Raw genomic sequence first — 20,466 nt, forward strand, 5'->3', positions numbered from 1 at the left:
TGGGATGGTAAGCATTCTTCACTTTCAATTACGGGCGGAATCATGATTTTTATTAAGGGGCTTCAATTACATAGAGAAGTAAATACACAAAGAAATCAAGAGGATTCAACATCTATGGTATATGCATAAAAAAATATACAATATTTTTTTTGCTAAAAGTGCTTCAAATGAACCTCCTTGCCCCTACCTAGCTCCGCCCTTGCTTCAAATCATAAGGTTATGAGTTCAAGTCAACAAGAGAGTAAAAAAAGAGTGGAAATAAAAGAATCAGTTTGTTTAGTATTTTCATCCAAATTTAATAGAAGGAAGTAGGAAATTCCTTCAAAGACCCCAAAACTCCACTGTGATAAATAAACGATGGACAGTTAATCAGTTGGCCCTAACTAATTTATGGATGTCTGGAAAAGAGGAATCTAACAAAAGAAGAAATTGGGTTTACCTTGTAATTCTATTCGTTAATTCAAACGTTACAGTTGTGTAATTAGGTAATTTTTCTTACCATGGCAATCTTCCATCTCAATGAATGGATGAAGCCAAGTGGCGTTGACAAAGAAATTAGCCTTCTTTTTTACTTTTGCACCTTTATTTGCTTGTACTTTTAGTGGTCCATTGTGTGCATATTACATTGGAGTTTCCAAGATATTTCCTACTTACTTCTGTTACGTTACATTTTATATTGCTTTTGACTTTTTATTTATCTTCAATGCAATGAAGTTACAAAGAAATTAAATTGTTATAATATTATTACCTTACAATGTTTGTCATAAAGTCCATGAAATGCCGATAAAATTGGGTTGGGTAAAATATGAAATTGGGTAAATAACCCACTTTTATGATCTCCTTAAGCCGAATTGGTTTCAGAATGCTGGCACAAAATTCATGACAAACTAGTATGATTTCATGTTATATTAAACTTAGCTATCATGTTGGATAACTCAAAAATAATATTATGACCTGATATTCCAATAATTAGCAAATTTACATTAGAAAATTAAATTGTTTGTGTGACGAGGAGTATATCAGTTTTAAATGACTAAGTTAAGGGGTATATCAGACCTTTTCCCAAACCTCTTTGACCTTCTGAATGATATGATAAATGAACGTAACCTTTTAGCTTTGCCAGAAAGATGAATAATTAAAAAAAGAGGAGAAAATACAATATCATAATTCAATATTTTTTATAGCAGAAGATATACATGTTCCTCTCTTTTGACAACTCTAATTTTAATTCTCTATTATCACACAACTCCAATTCCAACTCCAACTCCAACTCCGACTCCACTGGAAGAAATAGTTCCCTTTGCTCCGTTAGCTTTGTGATGTGAAGCGACGTACTAATAGTTCCAATGCTCATCTGCAATTGAATTTTGGACAGGCTACTCATTAGCAAATGTTAAGATGTGCTTTTATTTTATAATGAAACGTGGTATTCTACTGTAAGAAATGTGTCATGTCACATTTACTAATATACTAGAAGGGAGGCCCATGCATCGCATGGGAAACGAGGCCCAACAATTTTTTTTCTAATGTATTCTGAAATCTTAAATTTTATTTAATGTATAACTTTTTATCATAAAGGGACAAAATGAAGGTGGGTAGTAGTAATTGACAAGAAAAAAAGTTATACATAAAGGCTACTCAAATAGATATATCATGTAAAGCATACAAAAATTCACATCGTTAAAGAACTCTCACAACACGTCTATCGCATAATAATCGCAATACATGAAAAATAATTTTAATTTCAATACATGAGATACAATTTTTTAAAAATCGACAGAACCTGCAAATATCATATTATGACCCTTTCAATATATTGCTTTAGTTACTGCACTACCAAGAAACCTGTGATTTCTATTAAGAATTTTATCAAATTCGGAGCTATCCGGACTCCATTATTATAAAATCAAACCACAATGAAATTAAATACATATAGTATATACGTATCATTAGTAGCCCAAGTATTTTTTTCATCTAGTAATTGTAAGGAGTGATGCAGCTTTGACTTTACATGTGTTCAAACTTTTGTATTGCTCTTTGGTTTCCTTTGTGTCCACATTGCTTCATGTCTTATTAGAACGGGAGCTCTCTGTCCACTTTTAGACCTAGCGCTACCTATCAACAAATTAAAGGTGGAGTATAAGAACTTGTGACATTTACAAAGTGTTGTAAACCTTGTGATTAAGGGTACTATAAAAGGAAAGAAATGTGTTTTGTAATAGAAAGTGTCAACAATGAGCTCTTCAGTTTGCGTAAACCTATTGAAAGTTATGTTGGAAGAGTTTCTTTGATTTTTGTAAATAGGAGTGAGCTCATAGAAATTTATAAATCAATTCAATCATAGAACAATATTAAGTAACTAATTTACAAGATCCAATGAGAAGCGTAGGCTATATATAGTGAACATAATAATTCTTTTGTAGAAAGAACATAATTGTGTTACTTACTGTTAAATATATAGTTTATAGCTTGTTTTTAGTCAAAGGAGATAATTTCTCTAAGAATTATCTTCCTAGTTTATAGCTTCTGTTATACGTTTTTGGTGTAATTAGTTTCCTAGTTTGTAGCCTAGGATAGTGCTAATCTCTTGTATATATTTACTGTGAAAAGCAATGAGAAGGGCACGGAAAATTCTACAAATCTTTCATGGTATCAGTTAGCCTAGGGTATTCTCTCTAATTCCGCTGCACCCTACGCTCTGCTTTTCCGCCCACATCTTCTTCTTCTTCCTCTATTTTTTCTTTTCTCTTCTCACCGGCAGTTTCTATGGGGGAGTCTAAATCGTCCTTCCATCCGGCTCTTGCTGTTTCTAATATCAAGAACAATATTCCCATCACTCTTGAGATGGAAAATGTTCAATATTCTACGTGGGCGGAATTATTCAAGGTTCACGCAAAATCAAACAAGGTTCTTCACCATATCATTCCTTCGGCCAAGGGCAAGGAGCAACCTCCTCCATCTACGGATGCGGAAACGGAATTGTGGGCAACCTTGGATGCCACGGTTCTTTCGTGGATTTATTCTACTATTTCTCGTGATTTGTTGAACACCATTATTGAGCCCGACTCTACGGCTATGGAAGCTTGGGATAGGTTGCGTGACATATTCCAAGATAATGAACATTCTCGTGCCGTGGCTTTGGAACAAGAATTCTCCACCACTTCTATGGAGGATTTCCCAAATGTTTCATCTTATTGTCAACGTCTCAAATCCCTTGCGGATCAATTGAAGAATGTTGGGGCTCCAGTGTCCGATAGTAGAATGGTTTTACAATTGGTTGGAGGTCTTACTCGGCCGTACCGAGGTGTGGGTACGTTGATTCGCCAAAGTAATCCTCTGCCTCCTTTTACAAGGCTCGATCCATGCTCACTTTAGAAGAAGCTGGGTTAGCAAAAGAAGCAGCCACTGAGTCTGCTATGGTGGCCTCGAGTGATAGTGGTCCAAACCATGGAGATAAACAGGGTCACAACAAAGGCAAGAATAATTCTGGCCGGCGCAACAACAACGGTGGCCGGAAAAATTCGGGTACAGGTGGTGGCAAGAACTCCGCCGGCAACAAGGGTGGTGGCCGGGACCAGCAGTCCGGCGGCCACGGTGGACCGCAGCACCAGTCACAGTGGCAGCAACAGCAGCCTGCGGGATCAGCTCCATGGGGCTGGTACAATCACGGCTGGCCCATCCCTCCTTGCCCCTACCCAACGCAAGGATGGGCCAGGCCTCCTGCTCCACAGCAGCCTCGTCAGGCCGGTTTACTTGGGCCCAGACCTCAGCAGGCCTATTTCCAGCAAGCAGGGGCGTCCAATCCACAGCAGGGGCAGTTCGGTTCTTACACACCTACGGATATCGAGGCAGCTATGCACACGATGTCGCTTCAAATGCCCGACCCATCGTGGTACATGGATACCGGTGCTACCTCTCATATGACGTCTTCTACTGGTAAACTCTCGTCTTATTTTAATTTGAGCAATCATCCAAATAATAATATTGTTGTTGGTAATGGTCATTCAATTCCGATTCTTGGCTATGGTCACACTAAATTGCCCTCCCCGTGTCAATCTTTGTCTCTTAAAAATGTCCTTCATGCTCCTAAACTGATTAAGAATCTAATTTCTGTTAGAAAATTTACTAAAGATAATTCCGTGTCAGTTGAGTTTGATCCTTTTGGGTTTTCTGTGAAGGAATTTCGGACGGGGAGGCCAATCATGAGATGTGATAGTCATGGTGATCTTTATCCATTTTCACCTTCTTACAACAATCAACCTTTCTCGTTTGCTGCTATTTCACCTCAAATATGGCATGACCGCTTGGGTCATCCGGGGGCACCTATTTTAGATTTGCTTAGGAAAAATAAAGGCATTGATTGTAAAAAACACTCTAGTTCAAGTATTTGTAGCTCTTGTGTTTTTGGGAAACAAACTAAGTTGCCATTTATTTCTTCCTCTTCTAGCACTACTATGCCATTTGATATATTACATAGTGATCTTTGGACATCTCCTGTTTTGAGTTCTGCGGGACATCGATATTATGTTTTGTTTCTTGATGATTTTTCAAAGTATTTATGGACTTTTCCATTGGGTAGAAAATCTGATGTTTATGACATTTTCTTAGCCTTTAAAGCCCATATTTCGACTCAATTTGAACGTAATATAAAAAATGTGCAATGTGATAATGGTCGGGAATTTGATAACAATTCTTTTTGGGATTTTTGTACAAAACATGGCATGTCATTCCGTTTGTCTTGTCCTCATACTTCTTCTCAAAATGGGAAAGCCGAACACAAAATTCGGTCTATTAACAATGTCACTCGTACTCTCTTAGCTCATGCTTCTCTTCCTCCATCTTTTTGGCATCATGCTCTTCAAATGGCAACATATCTTCTTAATGTTCTTCCTAGTAAATTGTTGCATAATAAGTCTCCTATTGAAGTTCTTTATCAAAGATTTCCCTCTTATGATCATCTCCGGGTTTTTGGGTGCTTGTGTTTCCCTCTTATTCCCTCCACCACTATTAATAAATTGCAACCAAGGTCAACTCCGTGTGTGTTTCTTGGGTACCCCACTAACCATCGTGGTTACAAATGTTATGATATGTCTTCTAGGAAAATCATTATTTGTCGTCACGTTTTGTTTAATGAACATACTTTTCCTTTTGCTAGTGTGCATACTCCTACTTCTCATACATATGACTTTCTTGATGATGGATTATCATCATATGTTATCCACCATATGCAGCAATCTACTACTCCTACTTCTGACCAACCCATTTCTCCTAATGGGCCCATTCCACACACGGCCCAGCAGCAAAGCCCCACCTCTTCTCCTTCTCCACGCCATAACCAACCACCACCTGCCACCCAAACTTGCGTCCGGCAGCGTGGTCTTGCACCACCAACTGCCAGCCCCGCCGGGTTACCAGCGGACGCCGGTACGGGAGGTGCCTCGGTGGCTGGGCCAGGCGTGGCAGACCAGCCCGTGTCTCCTTCATCTCCATCTCCTTCTCTCTCTGGGCCTCTTCCTACCCAAAGCCCAGTCTCTTCCTCCCCTTCAGCCTAAACACAGCAGGCCCCATTCCCCACAAATTCTCCGCCCATTCCTTCTTCCCAGCCTAGAGTTGTCACACGTAGTCAACATGGGATTTTTAAACCCAATCCGAAATATGCAAACTTGCATACTACGGTTGACCGGTCTCCTTTACCTCGAAATCCCATTGATGCACTTCGTGATCCAAATTGGAAAATGGCCATGGATGATGAATTTGATGCTCTTATTAAAAATAAGACGTGGGAGTTGGTGCCCCGTCCACCTAATGTGAATGTTATTCGTTCTATGTGGATTTTTACTCATAAAGTCAAGGCTAACGGTGATTTTGAGAGGCATAAAGCCCGTCTTGTTGGTGATGGTAAAACTCAACAGGTTGGCATCGATTGTGGCGAGACATTTAGTCCGGTTGTCAAACCGGCTACAATCCGTACTGTTCTTAGTCTTTCCTTGTCAAAGGCATGGTCTATTCATCAGTTGGATGTTAAAAATGCTTTCTTACATGGTCAGCTGCAAGAAATTGTTTATATGCATCAACCTGTTGGATACAGAGATCGGACTTATCCGGATTATGTTTGTCTCTTGCGTAAGTCTCTTTATGGACTTAAGCAGGCGCCCCTGGCTTGGTACAAGCGATTTGCTGATTATATGTTGTCTCTTGGATTTACTAACAGCAGGATGGATAATTCTTTATTTATCTATCGTCATGGGTCCGACATGGCTTATCTTTTATTGTATGTTGATGATATTATTTTGACAGCTTCTTCTGATGCTCTCCGATGTTCTATCATGGCTCGTCTTAACTCCGAGTTTGCTATGAAGGACCTTGGTCCTCTGAATTATATTTTGGGTATTGCTGTGACTAGACATAAGGGTGGTTTGTTTCTCTCACAGCGTAAATATGCCGAGGAAATAATTGACCGTGCAGGGATGTCATCGTGTAAACCGTCTCAGACTCCGGTTGACACGAAGCCGAAGGTTGGCGCTATTACTAGTGCTCATTTTGATGATCCGACTCTGTATAGGAGCCTTGCGGGGGCTCTACAATATCTTACCTTCACCAGGCCGGATATCTCTTATGCCGTTCAGCAAGTTTGTCTTCATATGCATGACCCGAGGGTTGATCATATGTCTGCTCTCAAACGGATTATTCGGTATGTACAGGGTACTCTTGATTTTGGACTACATTTATATCCATCCTCTATTTCTTCTCTGGTTGCATATACTGATGCAGATTGGGGTGGGTGCCCTGATACAAGACGTTCAACGTCTGGTTATTGTGTTTTCTTGGGTGATAATCTGATATCTTGGTCATCTAAACGCCAACCCACATTGTCCAAGTCTAGTGCGGAGGCCGAATATCGTGGGGTGGCGAATGTTGTCTCCGAGTCATGCTGGATTCGGAATCTTCTCTTGGAGTTACATTGTCCGATTAAAAAGGCTACTCTTGTTTATTGTGACAATGTTAGTGCTATTTATTTGTCAGGAAATCCAGTTCAACATCAACGAACAAAACACATAGAAATGGATATTCATTTTGTTCGAGAGAAGGTTGCACGTGGGGAAGTTCGAGTACTACATGTGCCTTCACGATATCAGATCGCGGATATCTTCACTAAAGGTCTTCCGCGGGTTTTATTTGAGGAATTTCGGGACAGTCTTAGCGTCCGTCGCCCTCCCACTACGACTGTGGGGGTGTGTTAAATATATAGTTTATAGCTTGTTTTTAGTCAAAGGAGATAATTTCTCTAAGAATTATCTTCCTAGTTTATAGCTTCTGTTATACGTTTTTGGTGTAATTAGTTTCCTAGTTTGTAGCCTAGGATAGTGCTAATCTCTTGTATATATTTACTGTGAATAGCAATGAGAAGGGCACGGAAAATTCTACAAATCTTTCACTTACCTTTCCAAATTTTGTTCATAAATTTTTTCCGTATTCTAATCAAACACTTGTTCTAAATGAACAGTAATCAAATGACCATATTTGAGATACACATTCTTGAATACTCCTGGCAACATGACACTTAGTACTGGAATGGAGAAATGATAACACGAGAATAAAAGAGCAAAACTTTGTAAGTAAAAAGTCACTCGAGTATATAAAAGAAGGAAACTACTCAAAATTTGATAACCACAAAATAAAATTCAAACTTCAGTTTTTTGGGCATCTAGATTTTGATTCAAATATGTAAAATATATTATACTGATCAATATTGTTCTAGTCCAGTTGAAAGCAATATTCAAATTGAATAAATTTCATAGTATTTTGACTTAGAAATTAGCCATAATAAGCTTGTATGGATCATGTCTTTTCTTGTTGCATGCTAAAATCACTAAATGATATAAGACCTCTGACTTTCTTAAATTAGTGCATTGTTACAAATTTTGCTCTGGCCACAAGTTTTGAGACTAAAAAAGACATGAGAAAATATCTTATGTTTTGCAATTGACTTGGCATTTCAAAATCATGTTAGGCAAAGCTTTGTAGTTTAAAGCAATACTATTTTTATTTTATTTTTGACAATAATGACTTTATCAACGAGCTTCAACAGAAAGGACAATTTGATGTTTATTAGCTTTTCTTAGTATAGTTTAATTAATCACCTCCAGGATATATAATAAAGCTCAATAATTAATGTTACAAACTGAATTTTTTATATCAAGCTTGTAACTGAAGCACCAAACATTAATTCTACTCTGAATTGAACATGCTCGCAACTGAAGCAACGTACAAGTATATCAGTTACATTGAACTTGTGTTCATAATCTTCAGCATCCATAAAGTCTTCCCATTCAGGCTGAGATTCTTGCGTACCCAAGTTCTTTCGCGAATCTCTTTCTCAGACAGAGAAAACATGTGCTTTTCATAGGCAGGGGCGGCTGGTAAGGTATAAAAAAAAGTTCTTGGCCTTAGGGCCCCATTTTTTAGTTAATTAGGTAGGATTAAACTAAAAAAAAAAAAAATTAAAACTAAGACAACAAATACAAACGTCATTAGAAGTGATAAATATGACAATTACTTTTTCCCTTTCCAATAAAAAGATGTCTACTTTTGTTTTAATGTACAAGTTATATTTATTTTTTTACCTTATTCTTTTTCTAATTTTATTTTTATATATTCTATCCTCCTCTCTTCTTCTCTTCTATTTCTTTTCTCTTTCTCTTTTCTAATCTTATATCTCTCTCTTATTCAAAGCTTAAGAATTTACTTATTATATTGATAGTTTATATTTTAAATTTGGAGAAAAATATATATTGCAGCAGCCCAATTCATTTTCGAAAATCAAGTCTTCATAGTTCTTGAATCTGGTAATATCATTTTAATTTCTAATATTATTTTTGTTTTGTGTGTCTTATGTTTATTATATGTTTTATTTGATATTGTAATAGTGTTTCAAATATTTGTTAGATTTTAATATGTCAACTAGAAAATATGAATCTGGTCATTCAAAACTTAAAAGAAAAAGAAAAGTCGATAACTTGATAAAATCTCAAAAAGGTGCTCTTGATAAATTTTAGAAGTGGTTTGGCTATATTATTGATTGAAAAAGAATTATTAGAAGAGATTGACTACACAAAAATTATTAACTACTTTGCATCTCAAAAAGCTAGAAAAATAGATTTAAAATAAAAACATTTTAAATTTTTAATTTTTTTTTTAATGCCTCTAGTTTGATTTTGGCCTTAGGCCACCAACGGGTTTGAGCCGCCCCTTTTCATAGGCAGTCGATGTTGTCATAGTTGCTGCTCCTACACCATGACTTTATTTCTAATGTTATTAGAGTATTTGACATTAATTGGTTGCGGCATCATATTTATCTTAGAATATGCACAGCGGAAGCATTATTCAAGATCACGAACAAACATAATAGCATAATAATGTAAACTGAATAACTTGTGAAACTCTAATCTTTGAAGCTTTCACACAACTCGTTCAGTAACTGGACTCCAGGATTGCAGCCTTCTACTAATTCTTGGCTAACTCTCTCAATCAAGTCTTGTGTGGGGAAGAAAATTTTCAAAAAAAGAAAAGATGATTTTTTCTTGAGAACCACCACTCCTATTTATACTTTTCAGCAAAAGGGAAAAGTTTGAAAGATGAAATGTTTCTTGTCATAATTAATAGTCATTAAATACCTTTAAGTGTATTTAGGCACCGTTAAGTGTATCCAACAACCATAATCAATAGTCATCAACATCCATTAAATATCATTAAGTGTATTTTGACACCGTTAAGGTGTCCAACAACCATGATCAATAGTTATCAACAACCATTAAATATCATTAAATGTATTTTGACACCGTTAAGGTATCCAACAGCCATGATTAATAGTTATCAACAACCACTACATACCATTAAGTGTATTTTGACACCGTTAAGGTATCCAACAACCATGATCAATAGTTATCAACAACCACTAAATATCATTAAGTGTATTTTGACATCATTAAGGTATCCAACAATCATGATTAATAGTTATCAACAATCACTAAATACCGTTTAGTGTATTTAGACAGTCATTAAACACCAAGGGTATTTAAACACCATCAATATCTATTAATAACCAATAACAACAATATTTGTTTCTTTCATTTGTTAAGGAAACAAAGAAATCCAGTATTTTCCTCTTTCTTCTTTTAAGGAAATAAAAAGTTTTTTCTCTTTTAAACTAATAAAAGTAAAAAATGATTTATTCCTAAACTGAAAAAAATACTAACAATCCTTTTCTTTTATAGTTGTCCCTAATTACTTGTCCACTTTTCCTTTTCTGGTTGTCCCTAATTACTTGTCCATTTTAACAAATTAAGAAAGTTCAATTTTTTTTTACCTATTATACCCTCAATTAAATGACTAATTACTTTTTAAAATGTAGAACTTTTCATCCACTTCATAATTAATAGGGGTAAAATGGTAAACTCACTATGTCATTAATTGTTTTCTTAATAGGTGTGTCAATTCAAAAGTGGGCAAGTAATTAGGGACAGATGGAGTATATCAAACAAAATCCAAAATCCAAAATCCTTCATTTCTCCAGAAAGAGTACTTGAGCAAATAAGACCATAGTCATTTGGTGTTTTTCTATTTGGGCTTGATGTATCCCATACGCCAGCAAAAGGTACCAAGAAAAAATGAATAGCATAGTGTGGAGATTATTCTGAATGGTTGGATAAGGCAAGTTTTTGGGTCGTCGACGACACTCCATCATCACATAAGGGAATCAAGTGAGCTATGGTGTCAATTAATTTGTTAGATTAACATACAACAAATCTCACGAAGTTATTTGATACAATACCAATTTTCAGACAAATTGACTGATACACTTGTACTAGTTCTCCAATGGTGGAACCAACTTGGGATATTCTTCCCCAAATTGGTAAACACTTTTAGTGACAAGGAATGTGAATCAGAGATGTAATAATGCAACGATGAGATATTCTGAAACAATGAATTACAGATCAAATCTGCAATTGGTTTTTGGAAGCCACTTGTTAGCAAAAGAAAAACTATGAATTTATTTCACTATGAAACTAGGCAGGGGAGGATCTATATGCATGGGTGGAGGTGTCAGTGACTTCGGTTAAAACTTTGTATGTATATGTATGACAAATTGGTCATGTATTAAGCTTGTGAACAAAATCCTTAATGGTGTGACTGGTAAAAGGCTTAGTTTACCATGCTGGTGTCGAGTTTCATTAATGTGCGCAAGGCTTCAATCCCCCCCCCCCCCTCCCCGTTCTTCTTTATTAGCTATTATTATTTGTTAATCCAAATATCTAATTGACTATTTTTTGCTTTAATTAATTTCTAATTTTAAAAAAAAAAAAATCTCTTTCACTAAGTATTTATCTCTATATATTTGCATTGTGTGTGCATTCCATATTAATTATTAATGAGTACCAAATTTTTAATATCGTATAAATATTAATAAAAGTATATTTTAATTAAAAATAAATAAATAAAGTTGTAAAAATGATGGATATTATTATGTTAGAGTTTTTTTAATTTAAAGGTTCTTTCGATCTTTTACGTCATGCTAAGAAGGTTGAAGTTATATCGCTCAACTATATATCTTAAGCGAAGACGACTAGTGATTGAAGCTATACTTTTTTTTATATTTTCTCTCAACTATATATCTGCAATAACACCGGACCTGAGCATTAAAAATATCCCGACCGGCCCACCCACTATTAAAAGTGGTCGGCTGTCAGTCCGGACTTGGGCCGTTACCGGGCCGGCCTTAATAGGCTGAAACCGGACAAGCCGGCCCAATTAACAGGTTTATTGGTTGGTAGGCTAGAAATTAAGGAAAAATTACTTAGATGAGTATCTTTTTATAAATAATTACTGATTTTAGCGATACTTTTTATTTATTACCATTTATAACAATTAATAACAATACTTATTAAATCTGCAGTATGTATTAAAAGTGAATTATGTATGCAATATATATGTATTATAATTATTTTTTAAAAATATATTATGCTTGTTTGGTAAGAAATTAACCATTGCATTATAAGTGTATTAAAATGTGTGATAAATGTATTATCCATCAATAAAACTTGGATTATACGTGAATAATGAATTGTTCTTTGTAATATGTATTCAAATTGTATTATAAATGTATTAAAAGTGATCAAGTGAAAAAAAAAAGGTTACTGCTATAAATGGTAAATATTTTTTTTAATATAATATATTTATGTAAGTTTTCCGAAAATTAATGTATCCATGGAAAACGTTTATTTTTTTCATTTGAAAATATAAATAATTGGGTCTAAAAATACAAGAAATGATCTTATACTCGGTGCTTACTTTATTTCTCATTTCATAAAACAAACATTTTAAAAATAGCAAATCAAATCAAAATTATATAAAATCAATCTAAACCAAACCAAATCAAATCAAAATTATATAAAATCAATCTAAACCAAACCAAATCAAACTCGTTCAATTTGATATCTAATGCACAGTTTTCCAAAATTGAATATCAAAAAATAAAATCAAAATTTGATAAAATCGAACCGAATATGTGAACCTATCCCTACTAATCTTGTGTGCCTTTACCGTTAGAAAGGTAGAATATCACAAAAAAAAACTATAGTTTTTGACTTATTTTTGTTAATTTAACTTTAAAATAATCGTTTATAAGTATTTTTAAACTTTATACAAATATTTTAAAACTGCTTAAAAGCACCTAAAATAAGTCAATCATAACAGGCATGACACACCAAAAGAGAAAGATCATTTTCACAGTAAAGAAGAAACTTCACTCCTCCATCAAAGATGAAGAGAATTTCTCTCCGAAATGGCAATGGTATTCTTTTCACATCTTTCGTTTCTACTTCATATTCTTGTTTTTTTCCCCAATAACAGTCAGAGTTTATAGTAATAAATCCATTTCGGTACTGAGTAAATTTAGGGCAAATAGCAATTTTGAGTGTTTAGATGATGCTCTGATTCTCTTTAAGCAAATGGTTACAATGAAGCCTCTTCCTTCTCTTGTCAATTTTTCTAAATTATTTAAGACTATGATAAATATGAAACATTATTCTGCCGTCGTTTCTCTTTTTCGAGAAATGCAGAAATTGGGTATCCCAATTAATGGAGTCATCTTGAATAGTGTGATTAACAGTTATTCGCTGATGCATCGTGCTGATTGTGGGTTTTCGGTGTTACCCATTTACTTGAAGAATGGTATTTCATTTGATGTTGTCACATTTACTGCCTTAATTAGGGGATTTGTGAACCTGATGAAGTCATATATGCAACCGTCATGAATGGGCTTAGTAAAAGGGATCATACGGAGAAGACTTTAAGTTTGCTCCGGTTAATGGAACAAGGGAACACTAAGCCTGACATATTCATCTACACCATTGTTGTTGATGCACTTTGCAAAGATAGAAACTTAGATGGTGCTATAAGTCTTCTGAACGAAATGAAGCAGAAAGGCATTCCTCCAGACATAGTCACGTATAATTCATTGATTGATGGTTTGTGTAAGTTTGGTCAATGGGAAAAGGTTAGGATTTTGTTCTCTGAAATGATGAACCTTAATATTTATACAGATGTGCGCACCTTCACTATACTAACAGATGGATTATGCAAAGAAGGGAAAGTAGAAGACGCTGAGGAAGTAATGAGACAAATGGTCAGAAAAGGTGTAGAACCTAATATAATTATATACACTGCGATAATGGACGGCTATTGTTTGCATGGTGAACTAGATAGAGCGAGGAGAGTAATGATGCAACTAAGATAAAGAAGAGTAATGAAACAGTAAATAACAGTAAGAACTAAGAAAAGGAAAGAAAGAGAAAAGGAAAAAGAGTAAAGGACAAGCTATTCTCTATTTAGCTAAACAATTCTTTTCATAGCTGCAAAAAGAACTATTACAATGCTTAAATAGCCAAGACACTCCTTGGTGATAGTATGAAAAGTAATTGCCCAGCATTGGACCTAAAGTGTCCAATCACTCAAACATTAAGGGCAATTTTGACAATAACATAAAATGACTTTTAAAACCTATTGGACTAAACTGACAATATGAACTATTCTTCTCAATTGAAATCCTAACCAACTTAACGGCTAGGTGCAACCCCTCAAGCACTCAGTACTAGCTTACCCAGCTTCCGACTTCATTCTTGCATCATTCCCCATTCCTTAAAAACCTTCTTGTCCTCAAGAAAGGAATTGAGGGAATCTCAGCTTCATAGTAGAGTAGTCTTCCCAGGTTGCATCATCTCTTGACATTTGTTCCCAGTGAATAAGAATTTGAGGAATAGCCTTGTTCCTCCTTTTTATCATCCTTCTTTCCAATATTTCCTGAGGCTGCACACAGGTAGGAGATGACACATCAACTGTTGGAGGATGATTAAAATTTGTTGGCAAAGCAAGGCAAGGCTTCAATTGAGATACATGGAATGTATGATGGACGGCTACTTGAGGTGGTAGAGACAACTTGTAGGCAACTGGACCAATCTTTTGTAGTATCTGGTAAGGGCCATAGTATTTAGCTGACAGCTTCAAAAAGGTCTGGTTAGAGATATTGAGTTGTCTATAAGGTTGGATCTTTAGGTACACCCAATCTCCCTTTTCAAACTGCCTATCTGTTCTGTGTTGATTTGCCATGGAAACCATTCTTTGTTGAGCTCTAGCTATGTGGAATTTGAGCAACTCGACCTTAAACTCTCTAGTTATCAAACTTCTATCCACCTCCTCCTCTGCAGAGTCCCCAGGAACGTAAGGAATATGGAGAGGTGGTGGTTGTCCATAAAGAGCCTCAAAATGAGTTGTTTGGATTGCTGAGTGGAAGGTGGTGTTATACCACCATTCTGCCAGGGACAAATAGCTGACCCAATCCTTCTGACTATCAGCACAAAAACACCTCAAATATGTCTCAAGGGTTCTATTGAGTACTTCTGTTTGGCCATCTGTTTGAGGATGATAAGCAGTAGATGTGCTCAATGTAACCCCTTGTATTGCAAATAGTTCCTGCCAGACTTTGCTCATGAATATAGGGTCCCTGTCACTGATGATGTTTTCAGGCATTCCATGGAGTTTATAAACTTGATCCAAGTACAGTTGAGCGACAGAAGTGGTTGTGTAAGGATGGCTAATGCTGAGGAAGTGCCCATACTTTGTAAGTCTATCAACAACAACTAGTATAGTTGTCTTGCCCTTAGACCTTGGCAGCCCATCTATGAAGTCCATGCTTATGCAACCCCAAGCAACAGATGGTATTTGTAGTGGTTGGAGAAGGCCTGGATAAGCAGCACTATCATATTTGCTCCTCTGACAGGTTGCACACTGCCTCACAAACATAGTTACATCTTTCTTCAGTCCCTTCCAGTAAAAAAGGTTTGAGATCCTTTTGTAAGTGTTCTCAATTCCTGAGTGCCCTCCCACAGGTGTTTCATGCCAGATGAGGAGGATCTCCTTCTTCAAAGTTGGTTCATTCCCTACTACCAACTTACCCTTCCTCCCTAGTTGTTCATTCACAAATGTGAATTCCTTGTGCCCTTCCTCCTGTGATACTACCTTGGCCAGAATGGCTTTGGTAAGAGGATCCCTCTCCCAGCTATTTTTGATCTTTTCGAACAGCTCACTGACCCCATTAATTAACATCATTGATGCTACCACTCCCGTTGGTACTCTGGACAAAGAATCTGCAGCCTTGTTCTCCCTCCCTTTTTTGTACTCTATTTCAAAGTGGAATTGCATTAGCTTGGCGATCCATTTCATTTGAGAACCTATATGAAGTTTTTGATCTAATAAAAACTTCAGCGCCTTTTGATCAGTCCTCACAATGAACTTCTTGCCCATCAAATACTGAGCCCATTTAGTAACAGCTAGAACTAGAGCCAATAGCTCTTTGTCATACACAGACAACCCTTGATGTCTCATGGAAAGACCCTTGCTGAGGTAAGCAATAGGGTGGCCCTCTTGCATTAAGACAGCTCTAATTCCATAGTCACAAGCATCTGTTTCTACAACAAAAACAACACAATTATTAGGTAAGGCAAGGACAGGAGCTGAAGTCAATGCTTCCTTTAGTTCCTCCATGGCGTGAGTGGCCATTTCAGACCATTGAAACCCATCCTTCTTTAATAAATCAGTTAGTGGCTTGCTGATTATCCCATAATGCTTAATGAACCTCCTGTAATACCCTGCTAATCCCAAGAACCCCCTTAACTCCTTCACATTCTTGGGTTTAGGCCATTCCTTAACTGCAACAATTTTCTTAAGATCAGTAGATACCCCATCAGCAGATATCACATGCCCTAAGTATTCAACTCTACTAGCCCCAAATGAACACTTGGCTTGTCTCACACAGAGCTTGTGCTTCATTAGCAAGTCAAATGTTGTTTTAAGATGAACCAAGTGTTCAGATAAATTCTGACTGAACACCAAAATGTCATCAAAAAATACCAATATGAACTTTCTTAAATGCTCTCTGAAGACATGATTCATTAGACTTTGAAAAGATGATGGAGCATTGGACAACCCAAATGGCATCACTAAATACTCATAGTGACTTTCATGTGTTCTAAAAGCTTTGACAATATCTTCATTGGCCATCCTGATCTGATGATAACCTGCTCTAAGATCTATTTTAGAGTAGATCTTTGAACCTCCCAATTCCTCTAATAGCTCTTCTATGATGGGAATGGGAAATTTGTCTTTAATTGTCACCTTGTTGAGGCCCCTATAGTCCACACATAACCTCCAACTCCCATCTTTTTTGCCAACCAGAACCATGGGTGAAGCATAAGGACTACAGCTTGGCTGCACAATGCCTTGCTCCAGCATGTCTCTTATCAACTTCTCAATTATATCCTTCTGTAAAGATGAGTATCTATATGGCCTCAAGTTCACAGGGTTGCTTCCTACCTCTAGTGGTATTTTGTGATCAAATGGCCCTCTTGAAGGGGGTAATCCCTTTGGCTCAGCAAACAACTGAGGATACTCTCGAGTAAGGAACACAATTTCCTTGGGTGTGGTTACTCCCAAGTTCCCCTTTTCCTCCAATGGCACTATTCTGATCATGAACAACTGGGCACCCCCGTTTGCCATTTTTTCCAACCTTTTGGCTTCCACAGTTCTCACCTTGTCCACATGACCTTTCAACACACATTCATGCCCTTGGTAAGTATAGCCTAAAGTTAACTCTTGAAAGTTCAACTTAATATCTCCCAAAGGAAGCAACCATTGTACCCCTAAGATCATGTCACAAGATCTGAGAGGTATCAGTAAGAAATCATCTGTGTAAGTCAGTTTCTCCATCATCCATGAAAATGCTTTACACAGCTCTTTGGTTTGCCTATCATGCCCATCAGCCACATTGATAGCATGAGTTCTGACAGCTTGAATGTTTCCTCGGAGTTCCCTCGCAAGTCCTTCATCCATAAAGTTGTTTGAACTCCCTGGATCAATCAACATGTACAAAGGTCTCTGTGGGCAATACCCTTCCACTCTTAGAGTGTGAAAAGTCGGAATGCCATGTAGAGCATAGACTGAAATCTCACAAACCTCCCCTGGCTCTTCCTCTTTTCCTAGCTCAGGGGAAGGTATATCCACCACTTCCTCTTCACTAGTTTCTTCTTCTTCCTCCACTTCCAACAAATACAAAGATTTGGACCCCCCACACTTGTGCCCAGGGAAGAATTTCTCCTCACAGAAAAAACACAACCCCTTTTGTCTCCTCTCATTCATCTCAGCAGAGGTCAGTCTTCTGTTAGTGTTCCTGTTAAGATTTAGAGAAACTTCCCTCTTACCCTGCCCAAAATCTCTTTTGGAACCAGTTCCCTTAAGAGAAGAGTTGTATGAACTCCCTCTATATTGAGAACCACCAACAAATGAGGATGGTCTAGCTATCTTAAGCTGGGCATTAACCTGAGCTTCAGTGTTTCTAGCTAGATGGTAGGCTTGATGAAGTGAAAATGGTTTGTGGTTCTTGACAGTATAGCCTATCTCCGGCTTGAGTCCAGTAATGAACCCACTAATGGCATATTCTGGCAAGATTGTAAGCCTGGTCATGATCTTATTGAACTCATTCTGATAGTCTTTAACTGATCCAGTTTGTTTGACCAGCTTCAATTCAGCCATAGGATCTTCAAACTCAGTTCCAAATCTGTCCATGAGAGCAAACATGTATTCATCCCACGTAGGATAAGGCAAGTGTTGCCTACTCCTTATGTATGCTAAGTGCCACTCTATGGCTAGACCATCAAAGTGTAAGGAAGCCACCCTCACCTTTTGATGTGGAGGTATTTCATCCAAGGAAAAAAACTGATCTACCTTGTAGATCCACGACCTGAGATCTACTCCATTAAACCTGGGAAACTCTATTTTGGACAACCTGGACATGGAGTTGAAGAAGTGACCATGGGCAGGAGGTTGAGCTCCTTCTCCTCCAGGGATTCCCATGGTTGGTGGCCTTGGAACCCTCCATATGGCATCTGTGTTTGGCCTCCAGTGTGCATCTGAAAGTGAGTTGAGCTTCCAGCCCCCATGTGTCCTGCAGGTCCACCTCCCATAACAGGAGTATGATGCATAGACCCCCCTAATGGTGACTGGAACTGAGGTAAAGGCCTCATTCCCAGTTGATAACCACCAGGGGTAACCATGGTTGGAGCTCCTCCTGTTTGAGATGCTGAGACCCACGCCATGGGTTGGCCAGAAGGAGTGTAGATCTCACCAGCTCCCTCAGCCTTTTCATGGTTCTTTCCCTTGTCATTTTTCTTTACAGCATCCAAGGCTTCCTTCAGCTCAACAAAAGACTTCTCATGTTGTTCCTCTATTTGGTTCTGCCTGACAGAGAAGTTGGCTAACTCCACTGTCATTCTGTCAAGCAACTCTTTGATATCCCTTACCTCATTCGCCATTTTTGTGTATCCACAGAGCTCAAGAAAGTGCTCTGATACCAAATGATGCAACTAAGATAAAGAAGAGTAATGAAACAGTAAATAACAGTAAGAACTAAGAAAAGGAAAGAAAGAGAAAAGGAAAAAGAGTAAAGGACAAGCTATTCTTTTCATAGCTGCAAAAAGAACTATTACAATGCTTAAATAGCCAAGACACTCCTTGGTGATAGTACGAAAAGTAATTGCCCAGCATTGGACCTAAAGTGTCCAATCACTCAAACATTAAGGGCAATTTTGACAATAACATAAAATGACTTTTAAAACCTATTGGACTAAACTGACAATATGAACTATTCTTCTCAATTGAAATCCTAACCAACTTAACGGCTAGGTGCAACCCCTCAAGCACTCAGTACTAGCTTACCCAGCTTCCGACTTCATTCTTGCATCATTTTGATTTCATGATAGATAAGAAAATTGAACCTGACATTATTAGTTATAGTGTACTGATAAATGGATACTGTAAAGAAAAGCCATTGGCCGAGGCCATGCAATTGTTTCATGAAATTTCTCAAAATGGATCAAAACCTGATATTTTTACCTACAATATCCTCTTGCAAGGTCTGTTTGAAGCTGGAAAAATTGACTCTGCAAAAAAAATCTTTGCTGAGATGCTATCAACAGTGCTCGTACCTGATTTATATACTCTCTGCACTTTGCTCAATGGTTATTTTAAATATGGACTTGTTGAAGAAGCTATGTCGTTCTTTAATAAGTTGGAAAGAAAAATTGAATATACTAGTATTGAATTTTACAATGTTGTCATTAATGGATTGTGCAAAAATAGTGAACTCGACAAAGCTCGTGTGATATTTGAGAAGCTTTCTTTAATTGGAATGCTTCCGAATGTGAGAACATACACTATAATGATAAATGGATTTATTCTCGAAGGGTTTTTGAATGAAGCTAAAGATATGCTTAGAAAATGGAGGACAACGGTTGTATGCCAAACAATGTTAATGAAATGGCAACTTATATGAAGGAAATGGTTAGAAAGGGCTTCTCATGCGATGCAGATACAACTGAGTTACTGGTAAACGTTATAAGGGAGAATCCTTCTGTCCTTGACATGATACCTGAGTTTCGATCTGAACATAAGAAGTGAATATTTCTTTCTCTTGCTTTATTTGGCTTTACTTTCACAATGAGAAGTGGCATCCATGCAATTACGAAAGATAGAATAATGGCAATTAGAACATCACTTGAGCTTTCCAGGCATGCTTACGGCTTACGGAGGAGGTACATCACTTTTGATATTGCAATTCTTTTTCCACTTTTGAGTGATAATGTGAGTTCCCTTATGTGTACACGTTATAAGTCTCTAGGAGTATCATTTTCTGTGCTATATAGTTTGTCTTCATGTACTATGATTTTCCATCTTTTTGTGAATCAATAACAACTGCACGTAACTTAAAATGTTTTGGGAACCATCTTCTTCTTTTTTTTTGTTGGAAATTAGTACTGTTGAATTTCTCAGCATTAAGGGCATGCTGGCCACCTCCAAAAA

General features: G+C 37.0%; 2 protein-coding genes across 2 annotated transcripts; both read left to right on the forward strand.

The window, feature by feature from the left end:
• The first annotated feature begins 2,766 nt into the window (after positions 1–2,766).
• On the forward strand, positions 2,767–3,375 carry LOC125817116 (uncharacterized). Its single transcript, XM_049496688.1, has one exon. It carries the CDS (start codon positions 2,767–2,769, stop codon positions 3,373–3,375), a length of 609 nt encoding a protein of 202 aa, XP_049352645.1.
• A 9,444-nt stretch (positions 3,376–12,819) lies between these two features.
• On the forward strand, positions 12,820–20,124 carry LOC125817020 (putative pentatricopeptide repeat-containing protein At1g12700, mitochondrial). The gene is given in 5 exon segments (XM_049496608.1): positions 12,820–12,891; positions 12,894–13,272; positions 13,275–13,774; positions 19,328–19,886; positions 19,889–20,124. Coding segments are annotated over 5 exon segments (1,686 nt in total). The 3' UTR covers positions 20,065–20,124.
• The last annotated feature ends 342 nt before the right edge of the window (positions 20,125–20,466 follow it).

The sequence above is a fragment of the Solanum verrucosum genome, unplaced genomic scaffold, assembly GCF_900185275.1.
Source record: "Solanum verrucosum unplaced genomic scaffold, falcon-dt-bn FXZP01000094.1, whole genome shotgun sequence".
Classification (NCBI taxonomy): domain Eukaryota; kingdom Viridiplantae; phylum Streptophyta; class Magnoliopsida; order Solanales; family Solanaceae; genus Solanum; species Solanum verrucosum.

Excerpts from the sequence above, each read along its gene's own strand:
- LOC125817116 (XM_049496688.1), top strand. The coding sequence starts at position 2,767 with ATGGGGGAGTCTAAATCGTCCTTCCATCCGGCTCTTGCTGTTTCTAAT.